The 18,146-nt window shown below is 36.8% G+C and overlaps 1 protein-coding gene across 9 annotated transcripts in view; it reads left to right on the plus strand.

Moving 5' to 3' along the window:
• LOC121315672 (baculoviral IAP repeat-containing protein 6-like) overlaps window positions 1–18,146 on the plus strand; it is a 148,264-nt gene that overhangs the window by 107,605 nt on the left and 22,513 nt on the right. For all 9 annotated transcript variants that reach the window (XM_041249960.1, XM_041249962.1, XM_041249961.1 and 6 more), the window contains 4 exons: window positions 5,846–6,056; window positions 8,363–8,508; window positions 14,524–14,634; window positions 15,322–15,539. In XM_041249960.1, coding sequence (XP_041105894.1) covers window positions 5,846–6,056; window positions 8,363–8,508; window positions 14,524–14,634; window positions 15,322–15,539 — 686 coding nt within the window. The remainder of the gene's footprint in view (window positions 1–5,845; window positions 6,057–8,362; window positions 8,509–14,523; window positions 14,635–15,321; window positions 15,540–18,146) is intronic.

The following is an 18,146-nucleotide window of genomic DNA, read 5'->3' on the forward strand; positions in this document are numbered from 1 at the left end:
CACAGTCAACGGATTGATTCTCTTTTGAGCTGCACGGTACCTCAATAGACATTTCCCAACATTTTTTTTTTCTTCTGAGGTGTATTTATGATTCTAGCACAGTCTCTCTCTTCCATTATGTTTCCAGAGCTGCTGTTCAAAAAATCGGATTTGTTGTTGCAGGCTAAGTGTCTCCTATTTTTGCTGTTGCATGCACCCCAGTAGGGGAACTTATGTTTACTGGTGTAGTGCTAGCTTATGTGTGTGTTATTCCACCACCTCTTGGACAACGGCTCATATCATGAACCATTTGAGGATACAAACTTCATATTTTCAACGTTATGTAAAGACCAAAAGCTTTGAGATACTGGCTTAATATGGGACACAACCCGAGTCCTTGGATTCTCTAGGTTTGCTTCTAGGTATCTTTTTTTTTTTTTGTTTTGTTTTTGTTTTTGCTTTTTTAAACTTGAAGCTGGTGCAGTACAACTCCAAAGGTACATTTTCAGAGAGGAATACAATAGTTTCATCTGTAACAAAATAGCAAACTTTTTATTTCAAGTACTAGAATAGAGTTAGCAAAGCTTAGCGATTTTAAACAAACATAACCTTGTGAATCCATAAAACACAGCAAGCAGCAATGGTTTCTATAGCAAGTGTACTGAATATGTAGATAGAAGCAAATGGTGGTTCTGATGTTAATTGTCTGCCTTTCTCCAAGCTGTGTTAATTCTCATATGCTATTCTAGTCATGTACTCCTCCAGTCTATTTTATAATAGGTTGGTGTAACTATTCCTTACCATCTTCCCATAGTTTATAGCCTGTTTGCTGTACAGTGAGCTTGGACTGAATGTATATTGGATTTTTTTTTTTTCTCTAGAGGAAAGAATTTTCCTCTGTGTAGTAAATCATGGGTAATTAAATGAATTAAGTGGCCAGAGTGGCCATGCAATTTGAAGGAGAGTAAAGACTGACATTGAGTGTCCAGCTCATCTCCTCACTTGCAAGTGATCTCTAAGACGTGCCTACATAAATCCATCATGACTCGCATTGTGACTAACATTCCCTCTAAGACTAAAATGTGCACATTTTTCATAATCACAGGCAACAACCTTCACACTCAGTTTACTAACTATTGCAAGTTATTATAAATATTAACCTTAATCAAGACTCCAACATCTAGAGGTAAACCTATCATTTTGAGAGCATTCTTTCAAAGGTTTAGCAAAAGCATGTTTGCGTCTGTCTTGCAGCTGATTCTCTGATTTCCCTCTGTAAAAATGCACGTCGTCACATTCGTACAGAGTGGCCAAAGCAGTTGTCTGGTGAGTCCGCCTCTATGGAGTGTTCTGCTCTGTGCTGCTCATGAACTTTACAATTTTGAACTCATCATATAATTAAATACTAATCGGTGAAGCACAATCTTCACAATACTCAAACTTTTGAAGTTTTGATGTGTTTTGTTTTATTTCACTTTTATAAAAAAATGAAAACTGCATCAGTGTGCTGTCCTGGTTAATAGCAAAGTAATGTGTTAGATTGTGTTAGCGCCATTCAGAAATAAAATAAACAATTATATGGATTATTTGTTTAATCATTCTGATTGTGCATATGTCTAAATGGTAATAGCTGATCTATTTTTTTTATTTTTTTATTTTTTTTTTAAATCTGGCTTTTTGTATATTTAACATCTGTTGACTAGATGACAACATAAAGAAAATAATGAATTGTTATGATCTGCAATAAATTCACCCGATGTAAATTTGTAAAAACCATTATTGTGTTATACTGGTATTTTAACGGCTTCAGAGTTGCTACAGCGTCTGTGAATTGAAGAAAGAGTCCCAGTTTTTCAACTGCAGCTTGGACAGTGGGAGAAACTGAAGTTCTGACAGTAATTTGATCAGCCACCAAAATCCAAGCCGAACTACACCAAAATAGTAAAATATGTTCAGTCTTTTCTTAAATTACTTTAATGCAGACGTTATGAGAACCGTACAGAATTGTGTGAACTGCATTATTCTCCTACTGTAAGCATTCAATACATGTATTAATTAAATTAGTGAAAGTGCTCCCTCAGTGCTTTCTTCCACAGCAATATGTAAGAATCTAAAACATGCTATATTAAAAAACCAGCACAATACATCAATGGCTGCCATCTTTCAATATGCCTTGCAGGATATTGTAAACACCCGGTTCACACACCATATAAATGAACCGAGTTCACTTGAAAACTGCATTGTGAACACAAACAGACTCGTTCCTGAAAAAAAAATGGAAAAAAAAAACAACAACTTTAGTTCGCATCCAAACTCATCCCTTTTCATCCCTTGTGAACAGCAAACACATTAATACATTGCTTCAAACAAAACTAACCAGAACGAGTTTGTTTGAAACAGACCCAGTGTGAATGCAGCATTATTGAAAAACTTTTGTCTTTAATAAAAAATAATTAAAAAAAAGAATTATGGTAATATTTATTAGTTTACTTATTTTAACAATCAACATATTTATGTTCAAATGCTATGTTTAATTATTAATATATTGATGAAAAGGTGGGGGAAAAAAACAGAATTGGCAATTTTTGAAAAGTGGTATTATATAATTATATACAGGCCCCCAGTTGAGCATGCAGTCTATCTATAACAACTGACAAGGCTGCATTCATGGTAAGATCTCTACCTTTTTGATGATGATTCAGACAGACCTACAATAAATGTCTTGTTAAAATTTAAAGCAGATTGTAAAATTGTTGAGATACTTGTGTTGGAACATTGTTTCAAAATTGTATTAATGCAACAAAAATAATATATTAAAAGGGTTAATGCGTGGCCGAAGGTTTCCCGATGATAATTTACCCTTTCTCAGTCAAAATGGCAAGTTTCTCAGTATCTAAAAAGCTGAGAGAGAACGTTGGTTGTGACATTAAAAGATCTAGCTGTCAGGACCGGTGATGGATAGATTAGGAGCAGATGCGGACAGAAATGTGGCAGCATCAATCATAAATGTTACTGTCATTTAGCAGTAATTGCTGAAATGCATTCAGCACTTTAGGAGTGGAAGGGCTGTCATGGTTTCTTAAGGAGGGGGTTGCAGTGATTGGAATACAGATTACAGTGGGAGATCACTGTTGTTCAGATGTACAGACAATCCTTGTACAGAGTTGCCCTGAATTCCAATTTAAATGTAAAGCAGGAAAGTTAAGCCGTGAGTCTACATTACACTAGTAAAGCTGGAAAATAAGAACTTCAAACATATAAAAACTGTTTGTTTGAGATCTGTTGTTTATTTCCGCTTTCTAAAACTGTTGAACAGCTTCCTAAGTGGGAGGTGACAGTGGTCGAGGCAAGTATGGATTTGTTTGTTGGTTTTGGCATGTTGGGTTCAAAGCTAGTGCATGTAAGTTTTATTTATATGGGTCTCCTTTTCACCCATGGTTATCTTATAAGCAGAAGTCAAACTTTCTGGATACACGACACGAAAATTAGCTGAAACATTTATAAATGTAAATGGCCTTTTACTTGCGTGCTATTCATGTTTGCTAGTTTCCTTGGCTGCTTATTGTGTAATAGACCAATTTTACTGTTTGTATTGCTAAAATTAATGCAGTATCATTCAAAGGTTCTTAAAGTGTTAGGGTTTATTTTACAGCATGTTACATTAAAATACATTTTTATCTACACTGGAAGACGATGGGTACATGTTTTGACATTGAAAATTTTTCAGCTGGCACACAAAGCTGGAGGTCGATTGGGAGTGAATCTGTTCAGAAGGTTCTACCAGGGATAAGACTGTTCTCTGAAAACTGCACACCACTATCAATGGTCAACTTCACAGATATTGTATGCTTCTGAATTATTATTTTTTTGTTGCTCACCAGCATTTGCCTTGCGTCAAGCAATGGAGCTCTTGTGAACAAGTTCAAATTTGAAGCTGCTCAGCTACTTAACTTCTCGCCAGGATCATGGCCATTTTGCTTTTCAAAACTTTTTACTAAAGCTGCATACCGTAGCAGTGCAAAAGCAAGGTCTGAAGTAAAGCTGCATAGATATTTAAATCCCTTGTCAGTGATCAGTGCTGCATAGCAACTTATTCAAGAATGCTTTAATTGTAAGATTTTAGGGTAAACTATTTGCCAGTTCAGAGGTTTCCAAAGTGTACTGTGTTTGTGGAAAGTGCAGATTGTGTAATACTCTGAAATTAAGAAGAGAGAAGATTCTTCAGCTTGTCATTGGTGTGCGTTACATAGCAGGCATCTGCAGCAAAGCAATCAAAGCAAAGAGAACTGAACGGCATGCAAATGTGAAAAGGGTCAATTTAAATGTTGTCTTTGCGCACCCCACCGGGACACTGAACCTGCTATCAGATTGCTTGTGTGCTGTGGGAGATATTAACAAGGGAATTATGTAGCAGAATGCAAACTACATAATTATGACAAAATATTCAAAATTCTAAGCAAGGAGTCCTCTCCAGGGTATTTATAAATGCATAGTATGGGACCACTTGTAGTTTTCAGTCATCCAAGCAGAATCAGCTTATTGCTGATTGATGAAAAATGTTGACCTTAATGAGGCATAAGCATATATATATGTTTTATTTTTGTAGTTTATTTTGACATCCACTGCATGAATATACTGTAATTGCTGTAATATAATGTACAAGGTGAGAAACAACGTACTCAAGTATTCACAAGAACAAAAACTCTCAGTTTGCAATTTTTGTGTTGTCATTTTCCAACCTTGTTCACAGTTTTTGCAATTAAGTATCAAACCACGGTCCCCCAAGCTGTAAACACTTGTCTTTCAAAGCTGGCACATGCTTCTAAATGTGTTGCAATGTGTATATTATGCAATTAGGAGCATAGAAAATCCAAAATTAAACTGCCAGTCATTCACTGCCAGTAATCCTGTTTCCAAGTGGCAAAGATTTGTTCCAATTAATGTGTTTGCACCTCTACAAATTCCCACATGGATGAGATTGAAAGAGAGAAAAAAAAATACCCCCTTTATTTCTAAATATGGACTATATGTTGCTGATAGTATGCAATGCATCAGAATGCTTCTGAAAGATAGGCAAAAGACTTTGAAGCGTTTGATATCCTACTACTGTAGCTATGGACACATCTGTGCCTGTCACTTGTGTGAAGTGTGGAGATCCTGGATTTAACTGAATGTGAGTGGCAGAAAGTTCAGCCAAGCCGAATGTCTTCAACTAGGAATTGGCTGATCGATCAGCAAAAAATTTCTCTGTATGATTGATCTGTCCAAATCATTGCTGACATTGAATAAGGGTCTAAGGGAGATAAATTGTCAGGGTTTAGAGCTGTCGCAGGTCCCAAAGCTGTGGGTTTGTGTGTGGAGGAATTGGGAAATGCAGGAATTCACTAGGGCAGTACTGTAGTCTGTATGGGTGTAGATGGTTAGATGATCAAACAGTAAGATACAATAGGATCGCAATGTCAGTGTAACAGCACAAGATAGAGAGAGGAGATGGACAGAAGAATCACAGATTGGAACACTTGTTGGTGGTTACAATATGTAACCAAAATTTAGCAGAATTAGTGTAAAAAAGAATACCAATTGCAAGCAGTCCTCCTAAAAGTATCTGTTTCAGTGGCTTTAATTTGAAACCACAAATAGATGTGAAAAGCAGTCTTTACAAGACGGATTGAAGAGTCATTTTAAGTTTGTGTTACACTATACTGTATGTAGGTATTTTCAAAAGTCCAAACATGGTCAGTTAGAGAGTGACCATTAAGAGGGAATATTAAAAAACAAAAAGTTGATGCAATGGAAGATGTATTCACTTAAGTGGTTCTTAACATAGCGTGGAGATCTTAACCAAGTGTTTTGTCTGCCCGGGCAGTGCTGGACATGGCGAGGCACGTTCCCCTGTACAGAGCCCTCCTGGAGCTGCTGCGTGCGATCTCGTCCTGCACCTCACTGGTCCCACTCCTGCTGCCTCTGTCTGGAGACCATGGAGAAGAGGAGGAGGAGCGCTTAGAGTGCCAGACCTCTGTGGGCACTCTGCTTGCAAAGATGAAGACCTGTGTCGACACCTACACCAACAGACTGAGGTATGTACGCTCATCTTTACCTGTAGAGTTACAAAAAGCAATTTGATTCTGTCCTCCTAATTACATTAGATTCCTTTAGATAAACCTTAACAGGCTTCATAGCTTCTCCTTTCCAGAATGCCGTTACTGAGATGATCACTTGCAGCTGTTATTCTCTGGTAAACCACAGTACATTTTAGTGGTATTTTCCACATACACTGTGGACCGTATACGCATCAGGTGATGAGAAGGCATTTCCCTAACAAAGGTTGTCTAGGATTAAATATTGAGACCTCTCTGCTCCTTGGTTTGTATGGGGGAGTACATGAAAACATTCCAAAAATGAAGTTAATGCTTATGTCAGTTAGGATTAGCCAGCTTTACATCTTTTTGTCCACAATTTAAAAAGTGTTGACGCAACATGGTTTTAGCCTATTTTAATGTTACACAAAGTTGGTGGCTGTAAGGGACTTGCATAGCTTGTACAGAGGGCCACAGAACATCTTCTCAGCATTTTCTTCACCAGTGTTTAAAATTAGTTTTGTCAAACTATGAAAATGCATTTATAAACTCAAGTATGTTTTAAAAAACAAATTATATATCATTCAGCCCTAAGAGGACACGTAATGATTATGATTTTCATGTACAGTATATAAAGTAGATTAAATGTGAGAACAATTAGAACAATTTCTTGGCCATGGTTAGAACAGTCGTGCTTAAAGTTCCCAATCCATGGGGGGGGGGGGGGGGCTGCTTTGCAGTCCATTTATTCAGCGCGCGTCAGGTCCAATCAGTTTATTTTCACACGCGCTGTTTATTTTACACGCGCTGTTTAAAATGTTTTAACTTCAGAGTTCAAAACATAATGCACACATTATGATAAAATGTACCTTGTATTTAAGAAACAAAGCCATAAGATTCATGCTAAGAATTGCTATGTCTCCATATTTGCAGGGTTGTAAACATGGAATACAGTGCACGGTGGGATAATGTCATATTAAGTTCCAGTTGTGCAGCTAGGAACCATAACCAGACTATTTTAATAATGTGTGTATGCAGTAAGCCCAACTAAACATGAAATGGTACTTTAGTGTGGACGCTTTGAGCTGGGTTAATTTAAACGTTTTTGATTCTGGTTCTCAAGATCGGTTATGTAGTGTGGACAGGGCCTTTGTTTCCAAAACTGAACAAATTGGGAATCTACTGGGTAAGCTTGGTGTGTCATCTCCATGTGCATATGACAGTGTCATTTTAGAAGCCTGTCTACATAAGAGCTGGTACTTATCCACTGGGATTCAGGCTTGCTGTTTTGAAAATGTTTCAGCCCTTGTGTTCACTTACTGCACTGAAGCGCTATGCTTCAAAACCCTACTGGCAGAACTTACTTACTTGAGTCTTACTTATAGCATAGATCCGATAAACTCAAGCTTTCATCACTTGTGTTTATTGCCATTTCTATCTGTAAGACAAAGTTATTACCTAGAGTGCTGTTGATTTTTTGGGGTGCCATTGTGACAAACCCAACCTAAACGATTGTGGCTTGCAAGATCAAGAGAAATTGAGGATAAGAACACCTTCCAAAACGTAGCTTAGTTCTAGACAACCATTCAGAAAAATAAATGAATAAACTAACATTGTGATTTTAATGTTGTTCATTCATATGTCCTATTAAAGGAATGTATACAGTAAGTGCCTGTATTCCCCCTGAGCAGATTTCAGATTTTTCAGGTTTGAACTGCATTTCTCTTGTGGAGCATGACATTTGTATATGCGCACTGGAGGAGTGCGACTCAGAAATAAGTATGTTAAGTAATATTACTTCAAAAATGTCACTCAACTCTATGAACTTAAAACACTAATACATGATAAAGTACATACAGTCAACCTATGTTTACAACAAGTTTAATTACTTGTCTGTGAATTGACAATTAAAAAAGTTCTTATTTTGCATGTGATTCTACTGTTGAGTGTGAGTAACTGTAAGCACTGTAGTTTTTGATTCATTGTTTGATTATAATTTAAGGATTCAGGTGTTACCAGGCTGATAAGTAGCCAACAATGATGCAGAAATGACCACTGAATACTACATTAAGCAGGTTGCAGTACACAAACTAAACTGAAATACAAATCCAGTGCAATATTAGGAGTGTAAGACAAGTTCACACATGTATTCACTGTGGTATAGTTAGCACCTGATTTAGTTAGGTACTGTAACTAGGTTATACACATGCGCTTGAGTTATCTGTTATATTAGCTACAATTTTCAGATTGATGCGGTGTGTGTGTGTGTGTTTTTCTTTTAATAATTGCCTGACTGATTCTAACAGGTCCAAGAAAGATAAAAGCAAAGGAGCTGTTAAAGCAGAGGCATCAGACCCAGAACCAGAAGGCCTTACTCTGCTGGTCCCAGACATCCAGAAGACTGCAGAGATTGTTTATGCCGCCACTACTAGTCTGCGGCAGGCGAATCAAGGTACAGAGCGTTGTGATTCTCTGAACTCCCTTTGCCAGTTTGTGGTTAGTCTTCCAAGGTTGTACTTCAATATTGTGTGTATGTGTGTGGAAAGAGGGAGAGAACTAACTTTTTGGAACAACTAGAAGTTTAGCATTTTCTGATCTCAAAGATCAGTTCATGGAGATAGGGTGGCCCTAATCCACGAAGAACCTTATAAGTTATTACAGCAACTTCTCATTGATAACCAATGTAAGGATCTAAGCACTGGAGTAATATCTTGAGAACAAGTAAATGGAGAAATTAAGACGAGTGTGTGTGTCACATGGTCGACAAAATTAGGTTTACTGCTTTTAGCATGCATAATCCTTTCTATTGCTTTAAATTTATAAATAAATACACTGGGTGATTTATATATAGTAAACTGAAATGGGACATCCCATCTTTTTTGTATGCACAGTACATGTTTGCATCACGTCCTATTTCAGATTAGGCCTTATTATAATATTAATATTCATTAAAAAAACAAAAAAAACAATTTAATACACACGTTGCTGAACAAACCAAGTACCTACATGTCTCAAGTACTTGAATCAGGTGAAACTGCTTTTTATTTTTTTCTTATAATGATACAGGTTATCTTGCTGTTTTACAAGCAGGGTGGGACAAATCACTTTGTATGCTGGTGGCCACTAGCTTTCAAAACCTGGTGGCCAACGTTTTCAAACGGGAACAATATGTATAGGAGACATGTAGATTTTGCGCACGCATTTCTTTTGCATGCTTTGTTTTCATGTAATGGGTGTTTTTTATTAATTATTATTATCATCTTTAAATTGTGGGAGGGGAATGATATATAATTGATGTACCAGAGAACTGACTCCATAAAATTCCAGGGAACTATATGCATTAAATGCCAGGGAACTATTTTTTGTGTGCATAAAATGCCAGTGAGTGAAGTATATACAAAAAATACCAAGAACTATAAACCTAAAATGCCAGGAAATAGAACTATATTAATCAAATGCCAGGGAAGACAACTATATAAACAAATAGTTTATATAGTTGTCTTCCCTGGCATTCTTTATTTTTCAGTTACTGGCTAAAATACTAACACTGTTAGCTTCTCCTCATGCTCATCAAATGTAAATAGATTTGACTTTTGCTTCAGTTTCTTTGGCATTTTATTCAGGCTAAGTAAGAGATATTTTGAGAGTGATGTTGTTTTGTTGTTGTTTTTCTCCTGTGTTATCTAAACTGATCAACCGAGCGAGTCAGGGAAATTCAATGGCCTGTAGTGCTGCAGCACTCCTGCAACAGAGAGAATTTTTCAAAGCTGTGCAGTTATTTTAAACCCCCTGTCTGTGCTGTAAGGCAGCACAGACACCTCAACACTCCTTTCGTCCCTTATTGATGTTGGGGTGAGGGAAATCTACTTGCTTTTAAAGTTTTTTAGTTTCTTAATTTTCTTTAATTTGGCAATAGCTGTCTCTTGAACTGCTGACAATGTAGAATGGAATAATCATTTCCACTGTTCTACCCTAAGTTCTGGTTGGTGCGCATTACTATGGAAACAAGAAAAGGGGTTTGGTTCCAAGAAAGGATTGGCTCTGTGAGATCAGCAGGGCATTGCAGATTCTGACAAGTAAAGCCTTTATTACAGAACTGAAGTTCTTTTGTATGTCCTGTAAATGCTTAGTTGCCAACGTGGTGAATTTATGGTAAAATCTACTGGCCATGTTAAAATTGAAGGTCGCTTTTGGCGACCTGATTTGAACTACCCTGGTTACACGTAATACAATCCCATGTGTGTTATAAATGCCAGCAAAGGAAAGTTTCAATGTGCAGTTGCCTTTTGTACCCTTTTGTACGTTGAATTTTAGTTGTGCCACCCTGCAGTGTGGGATAAGAGTCCACTAATATCAGTAAATCTCTTGTGGCACAATCTAAAACCATTGATTTTTAGAGATCAGTGAATGGGCATTAGACCAACATGTCATTTTTTACACCTCTAGGATTCTTTTAGGTTTAAGTCATATTGTTAGTCATTTCAGCCTCCACTTCAACTTTTCATTGAATGCCTGTAGAATCTAATGGAGATATTAATCAGAAGTCGGCAATTCCCTTGAAAATGGGTTACAGATCAAATCAGGTTCATTAAGGGGACTGGCTATAAAGCAAACGCAATTTATTTATTTTTGTTTTCAAAGAATAAAAGTAATTCATTGTCATTGTCCCTTGTAACAGTGTCCTGAGAGTGGTATGTTCTTACATACCCATTGATCCTTAGAACAGCAATTATGGAATTAATGCAACATAACATTTCCTAAAAATTTATATGCACCTGATACTGTATGACTAGAAACCTGAACTAAATAGTTTTAAAATTATCCATACATGTGACATTTTTTATGTAATAAAAACTTAGCAGTTTGAAACATGGCTCCCCAAATATATGTAGTGACGATATCTCCTTTTTTGTCACATTTTTATTTGCTCTCTCTTTATGGTTTTGAACAGCTCAATCAGCCCCACCCTTTTATACAATTTGGTAATCATTTCATATAGAATCTTGCAAAATGCTAATCTGGTTTCACCCCCCACCCCACCCCCCCAATTCAAATTAAAAAAAAAAAAATTATAAAACACCCCCCAATGCAAAAAATAAAAAAAAAATGAAATCGGTGGATATCAAATAAACACTGGATAAACTGTGGAAATGGTTAATCAATTCACGTTGACTTTACCCTTTAACCATTAAAAAATACAATTTACAACAGAAATACATACATTTCTTGGTGCTGCTGGGACATTTCCCGCCTTCCTGACTTGTATCTAGCATTGATTCGTTCTGAATACTTTAAACCCGCCACAACTACTGACTGACAGCATATTCCTAAATTTCTATTCGAGACTTCACTTGCGAGATTTAAAATGAGTACAATCAGGAATGGAGGCTTGTTAACAGGATTTAAAGCTGTATTACAGTTGAGATACAGAGGATTTGAAACAGAATTGTGGCGAAATGTACAAAAATGCCCACCCACAAAAACCCCAGAAGAATGTGCCCGTGACCATAAGGATTTCGTTGTGGAAGACAGCAAAGAAGGTACAACTTAAGTGTGCAAGTACTGTTCTGTTGAGTTACTAATATAGATATTTTGACAGAAAAAAAAGCTCAATCATTTTGGAAAGTAACCAAAAACACAAATTTCATACAGTATATCAAAAACGAAAGCCCTGAAAACAACTGATTTACATAAAACTCAAAAATAACTAAAAGTAAGCACGAAAATATACAATTAATTAAAAACCGAAAAACAGAAGCCCTAATTCTAATGTAACATGTTGATGCTCCCTTTGGTTAGTGATCTGGAGAAAAGGCTGATATGTATGTCTAATGTTCTCTCCCCCCTCCCCACCATTACAGACATTATTTATTAGCCCCTCTATATCCTAGTCAGTCATGACACAGACCATCGGAAGTAAAAAGGCAAGTAAGTAAATGTTGAGGACTGCATTGATCTAAAGCCTCAAATCAATATGCTGTCATTTTAAATCAGAAAATCAATGTGATTAAGTTAGGTACATTCTTTTAGGTACTTGTAGGTACTTCTTCTGAAATTACCTGTAGAGTAAGAGCAGAATGTGTTTGATTAAATCCTTGAATTACTACTGCGTCCTTTAAATGTACAAGACAGGCTGAATAATATCATATTGACATTTAGGATACATATTAAATAGATTAAAAAAATGAAAGATTCAGTGCATGACATTAATCTGTGATAATGTCACAGATATATATATATATATTCGTGGTGCAATCGGCAACCTAATTTTCTATTTGATTTATCGTATAGGCATTTAGCAACGATAATCAATAATATGAAAAAACTATTTTTTGGAAGACCAATAACTAAAAACTGTTGTGCATAATAGTTAAACAAAAAGGCACAACTTGTATTGTAAAGGGCAGCCAAAGTTCCCACCACGGCAGTCATTTTAATGGTTTTGACTTTTAAAATTTAAATGAATTTGCGTGTGTGAAAGATATGTGGTTGTCCGTTCTTGACTTACACTAAATACATGTATCTAGAACTGCCAAAGTCGTCACTTGACTGCCTTTTACAGTATGTGTTTTATTTTGATTATAACTTAAAATATTCTACGTTTTTTTTTTTTTTTTTATATACAAGCCTTTTGTTATCTCTACTGGGCCCAGCAGCCACCAATTCCTTTGTTTTCTACAAGGAATGCACCAGGGAAAATAACAGGAAATGTCGTCTTGAACAGCGCTTCGGCAGACGCATTTCAATCAGAAAACTGCAAAAGCAGCAGGCTGCTGCAACTCAGCCTGGATTCAGTGCTGCACAGAGTAACACACGCAGAGCAAATATATGTTACTTTCATTTTAAATTTTAAAAAATGCATTTGTTTTTACAGTTTTATATGTACATATCTCTATACACTAGTTTCTTTTGAAATGTGTATTATAGTTTTGAATGGTTTTTTTTTTTTAAGCAATGCTTTATCGTGGCAAGTTAGAAAATAAATCTTTTTATTTTTAATGGTTAATTTAAATATGGCGTTTTGGCTATGCAGATGTTTGATATGACGTGTTGATTAAAACTAATGAGTTGTATCCGATAGTTTGTCTTTCATTTAATACTGATGTTTAAAATGTAATCGTCATAATGACTGCCTGCGGATAACGGCGGCGGTGCTAGTGTTAACATTTGTAATAATAATAAAAAATAATATATTTTATCAAAAGTAATTTCTATATGAACTGTCGTTATTCAATACAGATAACATTTTATGTCCAAAAGCAAAACATTAAAATTAATCTCACAAATTGTGACTAATTTAACCATCATACTAAATTCAGCTTTTTATATAGTATTGCCATATAAGTGAAACACAACATCCTTTGAAACAAAAGCTAAATCTTGCTTTAATTTTTAAATCAAGAAAACGTGAATACAGTATGCCTACTTCTGATTTGTCTTGTCCAACGCGAATGTAGATGCCTAAAATGTGTATCCTAGCAACGCGCTGATCTACCGGACTAGCACTAAAAGAAGCGCACTCACACACAAGGTTTTAATGCAAACCAGCAACAGGAGACTTCAAACTGGGTTCTAATTTGATGCATCGATTCACCAATATGTAATCGAAGCTCGAGAAATTTAAGGCCAGATGATCAATAATCAATGCATATACACCTAGCATATATCGATGTGTGTCATTATAGACCCACACAGTACAGTTATGTGTACTGATATTTTATACATCTAATGGTGAAGAATTCACTTTTTGATAAATTGATGTCTTGATATTCAGGACCAAAATCAATTGTGCTCCTGGAAAAAGAATGCCTTGCAATTTCAGGCCAGCCTAGTCTAATAATAAAAATAAAAACAATTCAAACCCCCCCCCCCCCCCCCCCCCCCCCCCCCCCCCCCCCAAAACATCTGTGTTGTGTTTTACCTTGGTAGAAGACAACTTAAAAGCTCTCTATATAAATCAAGTAATAGATGTAATAACTAGGTGTAACTGATCTGTTCAATGTCACTATACAAGTTGTTTGTAAAAATATTGTTTACATTTTAGTTTATTATGCAGAGATACCAAGTTGTTGTGGAACACTTGTACATATGATATTTGCAATGCATTGACCCCCTGCCCTATATTACAGCATTTATTTCCAGTGGGACCCGTGACACAGATAGTGTGTCTTTCTCTATGTACAGGGCACTAACGTTTTAATGACCTAAGTGATTTAACCCTGATGCAATATTAGCAGACCCCTGGTGTTCAAAAGAAACTGTTGTGAATCTGTCAAATATAAAGCAGCGTGCATTGAGATTTTAAATGGAAGTTCTGGGCGGTGATCAGGCCACGTGTTTTCTATGATTTAAACTTGCAAGAAAAACTATTAATTTGTGAGAGATCTCTGATATTGTAGCATCACACAAATCCACTACCTCTACTTTCTTTTAACTGATTTACTGGTTTTGATCTTCTTTTTTACAGAAAAGAAGCTGGCAGAGTCTTCCAAGAAAGTTGCTACAAGACCTAAGCCGTTATCTGTGTTGAGATCTTTGGAGGAAAAATATGTTGCTGCCATGAGAAAACTGCAGTTTGGTGAGTGGAAGGATTTTCATCATTAAATGTGTGTAATTCTTACTGTCGCACCGTTTTGATCAAGATAATACTGACTTACCAAGAAACGGTGTAACTAAAGTGACTTCACAGAAATAAGACAGAGGTCCCCTTTTTAATACACCTATCAATTTCCTGATTGCTTTTAACTAGTATCAGTGTGGGCAACATTGAGCTGTGAAAAATAGTCCACATATAATTAGCTTACAGATAAAACCACAGTATGATTTAAGATGGACATTAATGATTATGACTCTCAACCAAAATTACTCAACCTACTCATTACCCATGTGTTGTACACCTCCATGATGCTTATTGCAACCATTGATTAGTTTGTTGACTTTGATGACAGACTGTCAAACAGCTACAGACAAACAAATAATAGTAATTTTTTTAAAAATTATCTAAATGTCAGATGTTTTTGTTGAAGAACCAAAGATAATAAATGCTAGCACTAAGAAACGTTAGAATTGTGCGTAAGTTTGTTAGTAGCACTAATCCTCTACCTACTTAATGTTACCATATTTAAGAGAGCCCTTGACTTGTCTCTGGATCTGTGAAACCAGCTGTTGATGAATGGCCATGATAAGTCTGAACCCTTGTCTCTGCCTTAATAGTTTTGAGTTTTCCTGCCATGCAAGTGACCGTTTCTTACTCTCTCTGTTGCAGACACGTTTGAAATGGTTTCTGAAGATGATGATGGCAAGCTGGTGTTCAAAGTGAATTACCATTACATGTCTCAGGTGAAGAATGCCAGCGATGCCAACAGTGCAGCCCGTGCCCGCCGGCTTGCCCAAGAAGCCGTGACACTGTCCACCTCCCTGCCACTCTCCTCTTCCTCCAGCGTCTTTGTGCGATGTGATGAGGAGCGACTGGATATCATGAAGGTAATGGGGTAGACCTTGTATTCTCTGTCTTCTGTACTGCTTGGCTAGCTCGTATGTCAGTGGGGTTGATGAGTGCCTAAAATATTGTAATAAATTCTTCACCTAATTAATCATTTTATTGTGCAAGAAGTTTTATGTGCTTTTCCACTTAAAGGGTACATCAACACTACATGAAAAATAAATCATAAACTATCCCAACTTGCTGTTCCGAATGTATTTGGTCATTGTATAATAATCCGTTTGCGTCCAAACATTTGCGTAATGCCACACTGCCAATGTCCAGAATCATTCTTCTGGAGCATCTCTCCTGAGCCAAAAAACTTGACTTAGTGGAGTGAGAACGATAGGAGCCAAATGAAGCCGAGAGAAAAAAAAAAAGGCCGTATCTGATAGCCACATGCACCACATAGATAACACGGACATAAACAAAGGAGATAGCCGCTTCTGCATCCAGCACTCAAAGAATATCACAGACATTTGCAGAGTTTTTTGAGATGTTATAGTAATAAAATAATGGCTTGTATAGTTTGGTGATAAAATGAGTGATCAGGAGAGGATTTATCAGTATGCACGTTTATAAGGAGGTACCGGTGTCGCGGGAAATAAGTTAGCCATGAAATAAGTTAGTGTTTGCCTTTTTTGAGCCTTTCTGTGGACGTGCGAATTTTAGAAGTTAAAGGCAAGGTTCTGTGGAGATTTATCCAAGAGTATACATTATCTATGCTTTTAACTGTATAAACTTGTCTATAAACACTTAATATTTCATTATATGATGTGTACTTGTATAAGCTGATAATCATAAGTGAATTGCTTTACAAGATTACATTTTTCAATGAGAATGTAAATCTTGTCAATTTCAATGAAATGGTCACCCAAAGGAAGGGGATTTCAGTCTGAAGCCCAAGTCTGTTAAAAGTCTGAAATGTGTATAACATGGTGTTGGAACACTGGCCTAAGTATAAAAGTGTCTTTGTTAGATGTTCTCTGAGTTAACTAGCATATTACCTAATTAACCTTTTGTCACCAATTATTGTTAACAGGTGAGGGTCCATGATTACTATAAATATAGGTAGCATAGGCACAAGTTTGTCATTCCTGAATGTATTTGAGGAGAAAATGGCAAAATACGCTCAGTTAAGCAAAGAAAAAAGACAGTCTGTAATTACTTTTTAAGAAGTGAAGGTCAATCTTTAAGACAAATTGCAAGAACTTTGCAAGTGTCTGTTACTGCTGTGGCCAAGACCATCAAACAATTTGAAGAAACTGGCACTTATGAGGACTGAACAAGGTCAGGCAGGCCAAAGGTGACCTCAGAATCAGAGAACAAGTTCATTCGAGTCACAAGTCGGCAAAACCAGCGATTAACTGCCCCTGAAATACAAGCTCAGCTAAATGCTACTAGAAGTACAGATGTTTCAACGTCAGCTGTTCGGAGGAGATTGCGTGAAGCTGGCCTAACTGGAAGAGTTGCTGGAAAGAAACCATTGTTAAGAGTGCAGAATAAGAGGAAGAGACTTGCCCGTGCCAAAAAACACAGAAACTGTACATTTGAGGAGTGGAAGTCTTATGGACCTACGAGTCAAAATTTGAAATATTTGGGTCCAACCGCCGAGTATTTGTAAGACGCAGAGAGGGTGAGCGCATGAGTTCTGCATGTGTTGTTCCCACTGTCAAGCATGGAAGAGGCAGTGTCATGGTCTGGGGTTGCTTTACTGGTGACAGAGTTGGTGATCTTTACCAAGTCCATGGCAAGCTCAATCAGCATGGCTATCATAGCATACTTCAGAGGCATGCCGTTCCATCAGGATTACGGCTAGTTGGGCAGTTCTTCATTCTTCAGCAAGATAATGACCAGAAACACACCTCAAAGTTGTGCAAGAACTATCTGGTGAAGAAGGAAAGTGAAGGACAACTCAATCTAATGACCTGGCCTGCCCAGTCTCCAGACCTCAATCCCATAGAACTTGTATGGGACGAACTGGACAGAAGAGTCAAAGCAAAGCTACCCACAAGTGCCCTACATCTCTGAGAATTGCTGCAGAAGAGCTGGGAAGACATGTCTGGTGATTTCCTGGTTTAAACTGGGAATGTTAAATAATAGATATTGTCATATTTAAAAAGTGTAAAAATAAATCGCACTACCTCGTCTTTGTAGTAGCTAAGTTAACCGCTATTATTAAATAAAATACAACATGATGCAATAAAGTGTTGTTAATATTATACCAATGTATTTTCGATTTTTTTAACCACATACAATGTAGCTTTAATAAAGATCCTGGCATTTTTAAAAGTAAAACAATTTTCTGAATTAAAGTTTACCGACAGAAAATGGAGACAGCTTAGCCTTGCCTTTAACTCTAAGGTTCGCGCGTGCGCAGAAAGGCTCAAAAGGCAAACGCTAACTTATTTCATGATTCCCGTGACAGCGGTATGTCAAAAATACAGCAAAACAAGGGGTGGAGCTTGGCTGGAGATGCAGTACTGAATGTGCATTTTCAGTGCTTTTTAAGCCTGTTTTAGTCTGAAAAAAAACATTTTAAACAGTGCGTGTAAAATAAACCGCGCATGTGAAAATAAGTTGGACCTGATGCGCCTGACAAGTGCTGA

Source organism: Polyodon spathula, chromosome 5 (genome assembly GCF_017654505.1).
Source record: "Polyodon spathula isolate WHYD16114869_AA chromosome 5, ASM1765450v1, whole genome shotgun sequence".
Lineage (NCBI taxonomy): Eukaryota > Metazoa > Chordata > Actinopteri > Acipenseriformes > Polyodontidae > Polyodon > Polyodon spathula.